This window comes from Squalius cephalus, assembly GCF_949319135.1.
Source record: "Squalius cephalus genome assembly, chromosome: 10".
Classification (NCBI taxonomy): Eukaryota; Metazoa; Chordata; class Actinopteri; order Cypriniformes; family Leuciscidae; genus Squalius; species Squalius cephalus.
In genome coordinates this window covers 13547684-13562928 of record NC_137131.1, presented here as the reverse complement: position 1 = coordinate 13562928, position 15245 = coordinate 13547684, and the positions used below count along the sequence as shown (strand labels likewise).

The following is a 15245-nucleotide window of genomic DNA, read 5'->3' as shown; positions in this document are numbered from 1 at the left end:
TGAAGCTGAGTCATGCAGTCTCGTTGTGTTCTCTTTACCACTCGGAGGTCAGGATATCACTGATGGGAATCTGTGTGAGACCCAAACATCAATGGTTGTTGTGATTACAGGGAAAGATGGCCATACCCACATGGTCAGGAGTCTTATGCATTACAGCACACTGCATTCAGTGATGGCTGATTGTTATCGACGTCGCTGTCTCCAGATCTCAGGTACGTTTATCTAACTGTCCATCAGTTCCCAGTCCTGACATTCTTCCCTATTTCTGGTAAGAAGTTCCAGTAAGTGATCTGGATTGTGCGTTTTAAGTTTAAAAGGATAACTGAACCCAATAATGAATATTGTCATTCTGTCATTTACACTCCCTCATGTTGTTACCGCATGACTTTCTTTCTGCAATAGAGCACAAAAACAGAAATTATGAAGAAATGCATTTGTCATCTTTCCATACAATTACAACAAATGGGGACTGTAGCTTTCAAGCCCCAAAAAAGACGCAAGAGCTTCATAAAAGTATCATAAAGTGGTCCATATGACTCAAGTCTTCTGAAGCCTTTGACAACTTTGTGTGAGAAATTTAAGTAATTCTTCACTGATGTTCCCCTTCAGTGAGCTGCTAACTTCTGTATTTATTGATTCACTGATTTCAATTATTATTTCAATGTTTACTACACTGTAAAAAAAAAAAACGAAAAGTTGCTGCCTTAAATTTTTAATTACAATCAACTTGGATTTTTATGTCATTTCAACTTAAATTACGTTATACTGACTTTAAAACATGAGTTGAATCTTGTATAACTTATTTTAATGAGTTGAAGAAGCAATGTAAAAACATGTTGTCAACTTATTTGTCACAGTGTATATGTTTTAGATGACTGCATATGTACTGCACAAGTCATATGGACCACGTTTATGATGCATTTGTGTCCTTTTTGAAGTTTCAGACTTGAGTCTATATTATAGTTCTTATTAAATCTGGACTTATGAGTCAAATGACTACTTTATGATACTTTTATTGTGGTTTTCCATACTTTTTGGAGTTTAAAAGCTCCTCAATTGTATACAAAAAAAAACAAAACATTACCAATAGAATTCTTCCCAATTTTTCCTTAGGCATCGTTGTTCATTGGATGATTCTTGTCAAAACAAACATTTATTTTCACATCGCTTTTTATGCAAGGGGTAATTTCTGATTTTGAAAAATGCCTGGGCTTTTGCTCAGTATGGCTGCAGAAAAGCACAGCAGTGACTGTCACCATAGTAACACACTAACAAACCGAACTCTGTTCTTCAGGATTGTGCCTGCAGAGTCTCTTTACACAAACAGTGTTCTGGGTCTTCTCTTGGCAGACAGATGAACGGGAGCTGGAATGTAAACAGGAGGCAGGATTTGTGAATGCGCAGCATGTCATCTTTATTTAGCACCCTGCCGGTGACATGATTATTTTTCTACATCACACAGTAATAACCCTCCTGGTTACACACTGGACATCTAGCTGATATTGTTATTGAATAAAGAGTCATGCAGGCTGAAGACTATGTGGGGCGTCTGGGGAAATGAGCCAGGGCTACAACAAATGCTAAAGTGTGATTGGAAGTACTTTGGAGTTTCTAGTTTAAAAAACAGAAATGTTGAAAAGAATAAGTCAGGGATGACTAAACTTTTTTTAAAGGGGGCCGTAAAGATTCGTGTTGTGTTGGACACACCCGGGGGCCGGACAGAACGGCATTATGGTAATTAGTCTATAAACTAATTATATTTAGTATAAATACAAATGAACAAAAATGTCTGTAATTTGGCCTATATTTCATTACTGCTTTAATACATGTCTACATTAATAATAAAATTAAATTAGATATGAATATCCAACATTTATGCCATACCACGGTTACAGTTATGTAATTTATAATGGCAGATACAGAGTCTTTGAATCTAAATTCAAACCTTTATTTTATTTTATTTCAGTAGGCTATTTTAGGATTCACTTGGCAGTTGTAGAAATGATCTGCTCTTTTTCCCATGTGCTTAGACATGGAAACTCTGTTAAATATTGCTTATGGCTATGTTTAACTATTAATATTATTTGGCACTAATAGTGTTCTTGAGCACCTGTATAGCTTCTCAAGTTGATGTCTGCTGTTTTTTTAATTAATATTATTATTTATGACATGTTCTAGTAAATGCTGGGTTGTTTCAACCCATGTTTGGGTCAATATGGACAAACCCAATCGTTGGTTTACATTTTTTAAATTACATTTTTAAACCCAACGGTTGGGTTTGTCCATATTTGACCCAAATGTGAAACATTTTTCAAATGAAACCCATTCCTAATTATATGTTTTTAGAAGCAAGCCCAGATAGCTTGTAGTATTAATTATTGTTCAACGTAACTTTCCCGGATCTGGCTAGGTTACTGGGATACTGTTCATTAAAAACATAATTCATACCTAATGAAGATCCTTCACCTTCAGCATGAAAATGAAAGCCATCTCATCTAGGAAAGACTGATCTTTACATGATGTTTAATAAGATGATTAGAAAATTAAGATATACCAAATATTCATTCACTTCAGTGCATGACAGACTCTAGCATTAGAATGCTCATTAATCATGCAAAAGGGTTTAAGTATGATCAGATATACTCAAATTATTTATCTTAGGGCTCACTTTTAGAAAACCGTGTCTGTTGTACAGTACATCAGCCTCGTAATTCATCATTTCACTGCTCTAGATGCTCACTATCAATAGAATGTTGTAAAAGTGTTTCTGAGTGCAAAACTTGAATGAACAAGTAAACAAAACACTATAGTTCCAAAATGACTATAGTCTCAGTCGTGTGTTGTTTTAAACTTGTATGCATTTTATTTTATTCAACAGAACACAAAAAAATAGGTATTCTGAAGAATGTTGGGGTCCAAACAATATTGATTATCACTGTATGAAAAATAAATAACTTCTTTTGTGTTCCACAGAAGAATGAAGGTCATACAGCTTTGAAACGAGTGAATGAATGATGAGAATTTTCATTTAAGCTTCGGTCTTGAATTGTGAATTTGGCTAGATCTGGGTGTCTGACGGTGCAGGTAAAGAGAAGGAATGAAAAAAAATATGTTAATGTATCTAATAAGTTAAAGTAATAGTGGAAAGAAAGTAATAGGCAGCAGGTCATAAGCACACTTCATTTAACCTGATTAAACAAATGAGTCTTCAGTGTGTAGAATAAATAAAAATGGTGCTTCTGCATTTGTGTGAGAATATTGGACTGATAAGATCATATTTTCTGGATTTAGTTGATCTACTGCATTTTGAACAAGCTACAGCTTATTTATGGAAATACTGGGGCATCCAGCCAAAAGTACATTACAATAATCAAGTCTTGACCTTTTCTGCATCTCAAATAGAAAGATATTTTGTAACTTATATTTATGAGACGGGGAAATGCTGTTATGAATTAGAAACATTAGAAAAGTGGCCATCAAATGCTAATGACATGCTTGCTAATATCACACAAAGAGAACATGTACAAGGAAAACAACAAAGAGCCTAATGTGGCAGGCCAATCCACAAATACCATCATAATTCTCAAACGCATTAAGAAAAAAGAAGTGTTGCTTCAAATGATCTTAAAAATAAAAAATAATACATGACAGATGAAGAAGAAGCAGAGGTTATCCTCATGTAAATGAAATGTCCTTTGTTAACAATATTCATTGACTCATCCATACACGTATGCATTCAACTGGTTAAATGATTATGGGTCACAGATTTCATTTTGAATTAATATTCAGCACTATTAAGAATAAATCATTCATTTATTGCAATAAGGGAGTTATGCTTATCAAAGTAAGCATATCAGGGTAATGGCCACCTTATCAGGGAGGTCATTGTCATGTAAATTCAGAATATTAGCATACATTGACTGCAAACTATTAAAGTCACCATGAAATCCAAATGGACTGTTCTTATTTGATGGAATATTGGAGTGTTTATTATAAATTATTTATTTTTTAATTCATCTGCCTTCATAATCTTTAATCAAAATAACTTCCCCTCTCTCTTGCAGTGAAATCTCTTCACTTCTCTGATGATGTGTTTTAGGGTGGGACAGTCTTTCACTCATACGACATCACAGCAATAGCAAACCACAAACATCCAATCAGCTCCCAATGGACAAAATTAAGTCCCGCCCTAATTTTTTTTCTTGTTCGAGAAGCCGATATATTTTTGCATCCCAATACAGAGGCTGCATCTTTAGAAGGCCGCATTCGAAGGTCGATTGCATCACATGCACGCATGCACGACAAAGACTGTACCAACTCGAAGGCTCCAAATGCGTCATTCGTTTCCCGTGAAATGAAGGATACAGCAGATGGATCCTTCGCGGTCTTATTTCATTCTGCGATGGTGGTGACGAAAGGATTTTTGAGAGAAATTGCCAAATGACACTTTTAAACGCAAGTACTGGGTTTCAACTTACTCAGATATCTAATGATGAAAAAAAAAAAAATTATATATATATATATATATATATATATATATATTTAAAGCGGTTCAAATGTTGATAGCTTACTAAGATGCGATTATGTTTAGTTTATACTCTTTATTATGTACAGAAATGGCCCATGGTGAACATATTTAGACAGTTTGTGAACCCTGTTTTGTTTTAACTCAAGTTTCAAAAAATGATGATGCAAATGCAAATGATGCAAGAATTTGGTTCATAATCATGAATCTGATATGTTTATTAGATGACCATTTAGAGATGGAGTCTTTTCTCTGCATTGCCAAAAGCAAGTGTGGTAAGTGTGCAACAGGAAGCACTCGATTTGGATGGAAGGATAGAAGTGAAACAATGCCTGGAGAACTGCCAGAAGCTCCAGGTGAGTGACGTATTAATCCCTGATCTGAGAGTTTCACTGTTGAAAAACTTTCTCTTACCTTACATAATTTGCTCTTTTAGCCAACATAGCAATTCATTGTTGTCTCATTCACTGGGACCCTGTTGAGTGATACTGGGAAACTTTGTGACATCACTGTGTTTGTGTATCCTCCCCCCACTTACATTAACAACATAAAATACAAAACTTTCTTATAGGAACCATTATTATATGCAGATAAAGATCATTTCACAATATCTCAACCATCTTAAAATTTAAAAGAGAAAAGAGGAACAAAATGACCAGAGATTCAAGTATTGTTTATAATAAACTATCTTAAACTGGATACTGGAAGACTAGTAGTAAATTATTATTAGTAACTTTGTAGTAGTAGTAATATTGTATAAGGGATCATTCAGGCCTGTTTCATATTCTTTTGGGATGAAGAAAGTTAAATACTCAAGGGTAAATAGGACTGTAAAACACACAAGAAAAAAATCTCTGCAGAGAGATGTACAAGGACACCAAATTATTTCTGACATTGCATTCTTCACCTCCTGCAAGAAATCTAGCACTAAATTAAAGTATCCCTTCTTCCTCCTCCTGCGACATGATACATCCAATCTGAAAAATGTCTCATTTGATCTAAATCTCAACATCAGCAATTCTTTGTGGAGACATTTTGTCCAAAAGAACTTTATAGATAACTGTTCAAACTTTTGGGGTCGGTAAGGTTTTTTGTTTTTGAAAGACATCTCTCGTACTCGAGAAGGCTGCATCAAAAAATACAGTTAAAAAGATTTATTCCTGTCACGTTAGATCTGAATTTTCAGCATCATTACTCCAGTCTTCAGTGCCACATGATCCTTCAGAAATCATTCTAATATGCTGGTTTGGTGCTCAAGAAATATTTTGAAAACAGTAGCACTGCTTCACCTAATATTTTTGTGAAAACTGATTTTTTTTCAGGATTCTTTGATTAATAGAAGTTTCAAAATAATTTATCCGAAATATATATTTTTTGTTGCAATGAAAATGTCTTTAGTGTCATTTTTGAGCAAATGAATGTGTCCTTGCTTGAATAAAATAATTAATTTCTTTTAAAAAAAAAGAAGAAAACCCCACACTTTTTAACGGTAGTATATATATATATATATATACAAGGACACCAAATATACAATATATATATATATATATATATATATATATATATAAACACACTATAGAAATATGTAGTATTATACAATGTAAGGCTAAATAAATCAAATGCAGTTTAATGCATTTTACCTGAATCACATTTTATTTAATTATTTACTGAATCACAAACACCAGTAATAATGGCAATGATGAACAGATCAAATGTTTGGAGCAAAGTATCTGGCTGATGTAATATTATTCTACGCATTACGCATATGCAAAATCTTTTCTTCAGCTTAAAAAGCTACCTTCATGCTTAAAGTAGTCCGTCTAAACAGGATGTCTGGCTGGCAGTGATCAAAAGGTTATGTTTTAGGAAAAGAAACTGTAAAACACTGGATATGACTACAATAGACAGTGAAACTAGGATAGAGAGACCTGCCCACTGGCACAAATTCTCTCACTGACACTCTTAAGATAATCACCCTTTTTGAAATAAAACTTTTAAATTCCGGCGAGCTGGGGAAGTGGACAAAAAAAGAAGAAGAAAAGAAATATTAAATTGTGGTCTAAATAATTCAATAGTTTTATTCAATTGTATAAGTTTTATTCAATTTTAAGTTTTATTCATTTGTAAATTAAAAAGGTAAAACCAGGAAGATGACAGCTAATATAATAAAAAAAGAAATGAGTTAAGCAGTTTTAAGTTCACATGATATTGTAGCGATCTGAAAATGCTCTGCATGTGCATGAATCTACAAATAGTTCTTCAGTTGGACACAGTGCCGAAGCTACGGATGGGGTTGAATTGTGGCCCACCCAATCAGAAGTCGGTCATTTTCCAAATAGATCATTAAATAATTTAATAAATAATAATAATTATATTATATGTCTTATCACACTATACTTTTATTTATTTAGTTAAAAGAATGATTATTGCAATGGTCAGTTACAGGCAGTTTCCTTGTTTTCCCTCTTCCTAGGTGCATGCCATACGCTTGTCAAAATGAAGAGTTTAATATGATTTGATATTATTGACTTAGATCAACTACAAAATTACACTGCTATTGGGGACAGGCATTAAAATGGATTAGATCATACCTATCAGACCTTTACCATTTTGTCTATTTAAACAGGGAAAATCTAAGATAACGTCAGTAAATTATGGAGTGCCACAAGGATCGATGTTAGGCCCTCTGCTATTTTCAATATATATGCTGCCACTAGGTAATATAATAAGAAAACATGGAATTAGTTTCCACTGTTATGTCGATGACACTCAGTTATACATTTCATCACGACCAGATAAAATCTCTAAAGTTGCAAGAAATCTCTCCAAGTTGCCAGAGAGTGTAAAACATTGGATGACCAATAACTTTCTTCTATTAAATTCGGATAAGACTGAGGTATTACTTATTTCACCAAAATCCTGTACACAATCTCTTAGAATACAATTTGCATCTAGAAGGATTTACTGTTACTTCATCCTCTACAGTTAAAGACCTGGGTGTTATATTAGACAGCAACTTGATTTTCGAAAACCATATTTCATGTGTTACAAAAACAACCTTCTTCCACCTCAGAAACATTGCTAAGCTACAGAACATGTTACTTGATTCAGATGCAGAAAAGCTAGTTCATGCATTACTAGTGGATTTAGGGTGATGGCAGCTTCATGGTTAAGAATCAGTTCTGATAAACAAAAGCTTGCATGTCTCAAGAGGCACTGCAATCATCATAGTCCTGCTTTATTGCCGTTACATTTATTACAGACCCTGTAAATTCCCTTTGAATTGAAAAATAAGTTGCATAAAATCCATTTCCTGAAAATAACGGCACCCAGACCCAAAATGTGTCATGAATAGACAATTTGTATAATGGGAAATCACTTTAATAGATCCAGCTTCTCAAAATACATTTCAGTGCACCGAAAACCTTCATATACATGCGTTTTTCCTTCAACATTCTTTTTCCTTCATTCAAACAAACTGTGACAATGATGCGACCACTTTGATTGAAATTAAAATACATAAATCATCACAGAAAACTTAGTAATAACATTCCCGCCATGTTAAGTTTCCATCAAGAATCTTCTCAACTCTAAACACCGTCTAAAAAAGCTAAAACAATAAGATAAATATCCTTTTATTTCATTCATTCAGCTGTTGTTTTGCCAGCACTTATACATAGAAGTTATAAAGGCGTTTTATAAAATACTTTGACTTCATATCTGATGGCCCAGTAACAGTACAAGTGGTCCATATTAATTCAACTCATCACCTGCAAATGTACACTCTGAATTCTTATTTTAGTGTCCAAACTTGTATGCATGTAGTTTTTATGCATGATTGCACATATAGTATGACAATGGTAGTGTAACCAAAACATGTGGTACGGAAATACATTCATAAAGCGCATAGAGATTTATTAAAGGTGTAGTGGAGGATTTTTTACTTCCGGGTGGATCACCTATAATATTGGTCCTCCTAATTGTCAATCATTCTGGTGAATCAATCAAACTTGTTCAAAAAGTGGAGAGGGCGGGTCTTATCTAAAATTCGGAAAGATCCTCCACTATACCTTTAATGCTATGATGCCAAAACATACATGACAACTCAAAACTTTCATTCAGTCTTTCATAATGCATAAAAGCTATTTTATGCCAAGACTTGCATCTTTGAATTGAAATCGACATCTAAGTACATCCGTACATATATACAGGCTGACAGTGTATCTCTATAAATAATGGGAGCGTAAATAGCGGCATTGTTAGCAACGGAAAAGCCAGAAATCTCTCCAGAGGAGCCATTCTGTGAGATAAAGAACAGGCCTCAGAGAATGTCACGGGAGTCGGGCTGTCTACACAAACAAGAGGACGAGGATCGAGATTAGTGTCGAGTTATGGCATTCCAGGAAATTTCAGAACCCTTCTGCATAGCTTCATGTTGACTGAGCCTCATTACTGACATTCCTCAAGCCATCAGCACCTTGACGATTATCGCTAAGGTATGATCCTAGACTCTTTATGAGACTTTAAAAGTTGATCTAGAGGTCAGTGTCAAAAACAACACGGAAGCAGTACATACTGCTACCGTTAGGTGCATACTGACCCAAGGCCATGTGATTATGACATTGAGCACAAGGTCAGAGTTGTGGTCATAAAACACAACACTAGCATCTATAAAGTCAAGCTTGTAAAATTGAAATGAAGCAAAAAAAACAAACAAACATATAAAAGACATGAAATGCTGCCCACTTTTACAACAGTAAAAGACAGCTTCAGAGGTATTACAGTAACACTGCAGAAAAAAAAAAAAATCTTAATGAGTATTTTTGTCTAATTTTCCAGTACATACTTTTTTAGAAACAAATTTTACAACACTGCATAAATAAGACTTATTTTCAAGAATGTACACTATCGTTCAGTTTGCAGTTGGTATGATTTTTTTTTATGCTCACTAAGGCTGCATTTACTTGATCAAAAAGCAGAAACATTTATTTGAAAACGTTTTTAAATGTAATTTATTCCTGTGATGGCAAAGCTAAATTTTCCAGCATACTTCAGTCTTATGTGTCATTATAGTGATCCTATAAAAATAATTTGAATATGCTTATTTGGTGCTCAAGAAACATTTAGTATCATTATCAATGTAGAAAACAGCAGCTTAAAATATTTAATACGATTCTTTGATGAATCGAAAGTTGAAAAGAACAGCATTTATATAAAATAGAAATCTTTTGTAACATTATAAATGTTTTGTCTGTACTGTTTATACTTGTGTGAAAAAATCTGCAAAAATGTTGCAGAGAGAAATACGAAATACACTAATATTCAAGATATAACGGGGAGTCGTCTTAATATCTTATGCAGTGTTGCTTTTCAAGCAAATTAATTCTACTGGAATATTTGACTGGAAAAAAAGTCAAGAAATACTTTTTTTTGCAGTGTAGTATTGACTTTGGTTTTTGTTAACTGATTCATCATGTTTTTGTTTTTTTAATTACAGGTCCACAAATACTTTAAAATACAATCTTTCAAAGAATTATGCTGCTATGATTACAAAAAAACCTGTGATTTTCATCATCTGAATAATTATATCTATGAAATAACTAAGTACAATCAGTGGTACTTGAAATATGAAATGCAGAATGAAAGCAGTCTAAATGACTGATTCAAGCCACTTTGGCCTCTCTTTTGTCATTGTGGAAGCCTGCTATTCAAATGACAGCAGGTCAGGGTGGGATTCTTCGTTCTCCAAGTTGAGGGTTCGGTAATCCACGGTGCCGTTCCCCAACAGTTCCCCCTCAGAGACGCTGATGCGGCAGCCCCCTTTCCCTGGACACGGGGTGGAAGCCATTCTAGTTTCAGAGTTGGCCAGTTTCTTTGGGTCCAGATTGTCTTTGTGAATGAGATCTGGAACAGAAAGCAGCAGCTGTGACTGATCGACAGCCTCAGAATTTTTCTCATCCGTCACCACAGCTGTGGGCTCGTTTTTTAGTTCTGATCTGGGCCTTCTCTCCATCTGGCTGTCGACACGGTCGCCGGGTTCTGAAGGGTTCTCAAGGCCGGACTCTTCAAGGCTCGGTTCAGACTGAAGCTCAGCTTTATCTTTGGTGATCTTGTCGGGTGAGGAGACGAAGGAGGATTCTGGGGAGGCCACCACGGGGTCAGAGGATATCATCATGTCCTGGGTGGTCTTCAGGGCACGTGGGAGACGCTTTTTACCGGTGGGAGGTGGAGGATCAAGCCGAGGGAAGGAGTCCAGGGACATGTGACTGTGTGAGAGAAGGAAAAAAAAGCAAAGACACAATGTGATCATGCAAGACAGAATGACAATGAAAATTCAGAGCAAATCTGAATTTCTTCAGTTCTCTTGCATGGTGGTCCAAAATGATACTACTAAAAAAGGAAAAAAAGATTCGTAAGACTACATCATCTCTCTTACTCGGTCTTACTGTTGAATTCAGAAGATCATTTTTGGGCAGGATAAAAAGATGAGGAGAAGACAATTCATGCTTTGCCTCAAAGTTGACAGCTGACATTAAACTCTCTATAAAAAAGTTTTAATTGCATTTTGCTAATTCGTCTTGCTAATAATTATACATGACCTTTTTAATAAAATGTATTAAAAAATAGAAGGTAAAACAGTGACTGAAAGTCTGAAAGAAATAATACTTTTCAAGGATGCATTAAATCAATCAAAAGTTACAGTTACATCAAATAAATGCTGTTCCTTTTAACTTTCTATTCATCAAAGAATCCTGAAAAAGAAAAACTATCACAGTTTCCAAAAATATATTAAACAGCACAACTGTTTTCAACATTGATTATAAGAAATGTTTCTGGCTGCTGATAATTTAGCTTTTGCCTTCATATAAATAATTTACATTTTTAAAATATGTTAAAATAAGAAAAAAGTTATTTTTAATCATAATAGTATTTAGTTTTACTGTATTTTTCGATTGTTTGGTGAGGAGACTTCTTTCAAAAAAAAGAAAAGAAAAAGTACTCATTCAAACTTGTAAATGGTAGAGTATAATATATATGTTGATATATTATAAAATTATGTTAAAAAGGTCCATGGATAGGAACATTAGATGCAATAATGTCATGGTCTTCTCAAGTCACATGAGATGCTCACAGTCATTTAGTCAAATTCTTGTCTACGTAATTGTGAACTTACCATAAATCTCCCATGATAACTGCACAGTTCCCTCAATAATGCCACATGCTATGCAATAATAGCCTTTCTAGAGATAAGAAGTTGGTTTCTTGTAAATGCATCATTTCATTTATTATTTTATGATAGTGGAATTTGCACTTGGTCTGTTTAAGATATGAAAGTTGATGAGAATCAAAGTCTATGGGATATTTTTTTATCCGTTTAAACACATTCATCCCTGTGGCACGAATGGTGAAGGATGGCTAACATTGAAAGTAGGCATTTGTTTAAAGCGCTAACTCCAAGTATGAGACCTAGTAATGTCTTTCAACGATTGTCTTAGCAAGCACTACAATCATGATCATAAATGCATTATTTCCATAAAATTTGCAGGTATAATAAAAAAGCTGGAAGGAATGTGCATACTAGATGTTGCACAACTGGTAAGATTTCAGCCAATTAAACCAAACCCTTGACAAGTCAAAGTTTGCCTGATGCAACACATACACAGTGACTCATAGACACATGTACATTCTCTTGAAGGCTGCTGATAATGATGGCGGATACAGTTGCCTTCATGAAAAGACTTTTTCTCTCTCTCTCAGAGATGTCAGTCAAATCTCAGCAGTAACCCATGGGGTTCTCGTATAATAACAGTTTTCACATTCACTGCTGAAAGAGATGTGAACTGCAACAGAACAATATGATCGGTCATCTGTCACGATGAATGACGTCTGTAACTGAATGAACTGATCAATATATTAGTGCCATCAATCGATTTAACTAACTAATTAAATCATACATTTTTCTGTTTTATAAGATTTTTTTTCCTCAATTTCTGAAAGAAATTAGTAATTATAGCCATTCAACATATAACAGTAATATTTTTTTTAACATTTAATAGGCTATAAAATGTATAACTTAATTTAAGTGAACTTAGATGCTAAATCTAAGATAGATGGACTTTAAAATGTAGATAGGATTGTAGATAGGCTTTAAAATGTATAACTTCTAATTTAATTGAACTTAGATGCTGGCCTTGGATGCTGCATTAATTGCATTAAATATTTTAACACGTTAAACTGAACATATTAATAATCGCAGATACTAATACGTCATTTTTGTCAGCCATAATATGTATGTATATATATATATATATATATATATATATATATATATATACACATACTTCGTAAACACACTTTGGATGGAATACATTCACTCAACATTAGTGGATGAAAGTGTACTGGAACTAGATCAACAATCACCCCATGTTTAGAGGAATATTTTGTTTACTTCCTTTTTTATTTGACATTTGTTAGACAGGACAGTAAAAAGGGAGTATCAGATTGGGACATATCGCAGTCCAGCCTTGAATCCGCTTCTGTAGAAGCACTATGGTGATTAAAATGTCAAAAGCAAGTGCAACGCTTGACAATTTCCAAGCAATTTTATTCTTAGCATGAAGTCAATTGAACATAATGAGCGTATTGAGGTCATTGCCGTTTGCAGCTGTGAGTGTGAAATCAGTACCTGTTTTTTGCTGTATTGTGTCCCATCTCAGTCAGGTTGGACCACACTGGCTCCACGTTCTTATTCACCTCTGTGACTCCAATGTCTCCAAAGCTGTTGGGATCTTTTCGGCGGAGCAAGTCGTTTACCTTCGCACCCATGGCTTTGCCCAAGTTCAGGGCGTTTTTAAGGTGCTGGCTGCCACCCGTCCTGGATCCTGCCAGGGCAGACGTGTCTGTGGAGCCTGCTGGACGAAAGTTCAGCTTCGGCTGTTCCGCAGCATTGCAGTTCTCAAACATGCTTTGGTCCACTAAAGAACAAAACAACAAAAAGGTTTTCAGACAAAGTGAGGCACTGGGGAACTTTACTGTATTTAAATGAACATTTAAAAGTGAGCTGTGTCTTCAGTAGCTTTTGTACAGACTTAAATGCATGACTGTTTAACACTGAAAGCACAACACTGCTAGACAGTGTTCATTTAACCAGTTTGTTCAACATAAACCCAATATTGCTACAATTAACCTCGTTTAATCCATCAGATTAAATGTAGGGATGCACTTTTTTATAATTATTATTATTTATCTTGTTATGGCTGATAACTGATAAATAATGATTTTTAAATTTCTACCCGATTTTACAGATACATTTAAAATAAAAAACATACAAAAAAATCATTCTAAATTCTACAAGTGGATTTGGGCATCACCAAAATTCTCATTTTGAGGTTGGCAAAAAATGACATTTTTTGCCAATATATCATCAATAGCAACAGATACCAATTTAAAAAAGAAAACTAATACATTTAAACGACATATCAATATATTGTGCATTCCTATTTTCATGCAGTGGTGATTAAGCATTTTATACATAAAATGTTGAACAATGGACACAAATTCATGCAAAAAAAACAACACAATGACACCAACATAGGCAGAAAATAGAATGTGTCAAGTCACAACATGTCATGTTTCTTACCTCAGAACCATTATTTCATGGTTAGCATTCAAAGTGACAAAGAAAGCATGATTTATTGTTTGCATCTCTATTCAGATATTCTTTTAAAAAACTCAAATATGAAACAGTAGTATTTAAACGCAACTTTGAACTTTTACATCACAATACAAAAAGAAATGAAAATTTACCTTTTACCTAAAAGGCGACTGAAGAGAGGTAGACCGACAGTGATAAAGATGGAAAGATAGAAACAGCAATTTGCCAACAAAAGTGCCTCTGACATTGTGTTCCATTTCAAATTCAGCTTCAATTTAGGCCATTCAAAGCGGTTTACAATAAAAGCTGTATGGCTCTAATCAAATGTGATTTCAAGAAACTCTTGATGTGGCATAGTTATTTCCAGCCTGTTAAACTCAAACAGTTTCAACACTTGCTCATGGAGGAGTAAGAATTCTCATTAGCTGGTGACAGTCTCTTGTTGACGACAAACACGGGCCACATACGAGACTAGAGAGGCTTTTCTACACAAATATTTGACAAAGGGAAGTTATTTTGATGCTGACAATGTCTTTGCTCTGCAGGCAAGGCAAACAGATGAATGAGGGAAGTTTGGGTGCCAAAAACAGCATGTTGTTGTCATGGTAATCAGGGGAAAAAATTGACAACAAAAAAACCCACAACTTGCCATTTGTGACAGGTCTGCCTTTCTTTTCCAGGCACACCAATGAGTAACAAGACGAGTTATAATTCACAGGATTGCTCTTCAAGCGTCATCTGAATACATTTTACTATGAGGCTTAAACAAGCACATATAATGCTGCTATAATGAGCTCTGGAGAGAAATGAGCAGGAGAAAAGCAGCCACTTGTCTGTGGTTTCATGTGATTGTATCACTGCACATATTGATCTGCAGTAGTAATGAAGCCATCTGAAATCCCAGGGACATTATTTACTATGCACTTCAATGGCCGACATGTTATTTCATCTGGTAATGTTACAATACCCAGACTAGTTCAACTATGTTTGTGTAGTATCAGCTACAGGCGGCCCACATTTCCTTCACCGACAGTCTGATGCATATTGCGCACATCAAAAGCTTCA

At 34.7% G+C, this 15245-nt stretch overlaps 1 protein-coding gene across 1 annotated transcript in view; it reads right to left on the bottom strand.

The window, feature by feature from the left end:
* Positions 1-7829: 7829 nt before the first annotated feature.
* nos1apa (nitric oxide synthase 1 (neuronal) adaptor protein a) overlaps positions 7830-15245 on the bottom strand; it is a 109034-nt gene continuing 101618 nt past the window's right edge. The window contains exons 11-12 of the mRNA XM_079884823.1: positions 13212-13500; positions 7830-10791 (exon numbers count right to left, since the gene is read on the bottom strand). Of these exons, the coding sequence (XP_079740949.1) occupies positions 10230-10791; positions 13212-13500 (851 nt within the window). The 3' untranslated portion in view covers positions 7830-10229. The remainder of the gene's footprint in view (positions 10792-13211; positions 13501-15245) is intronic.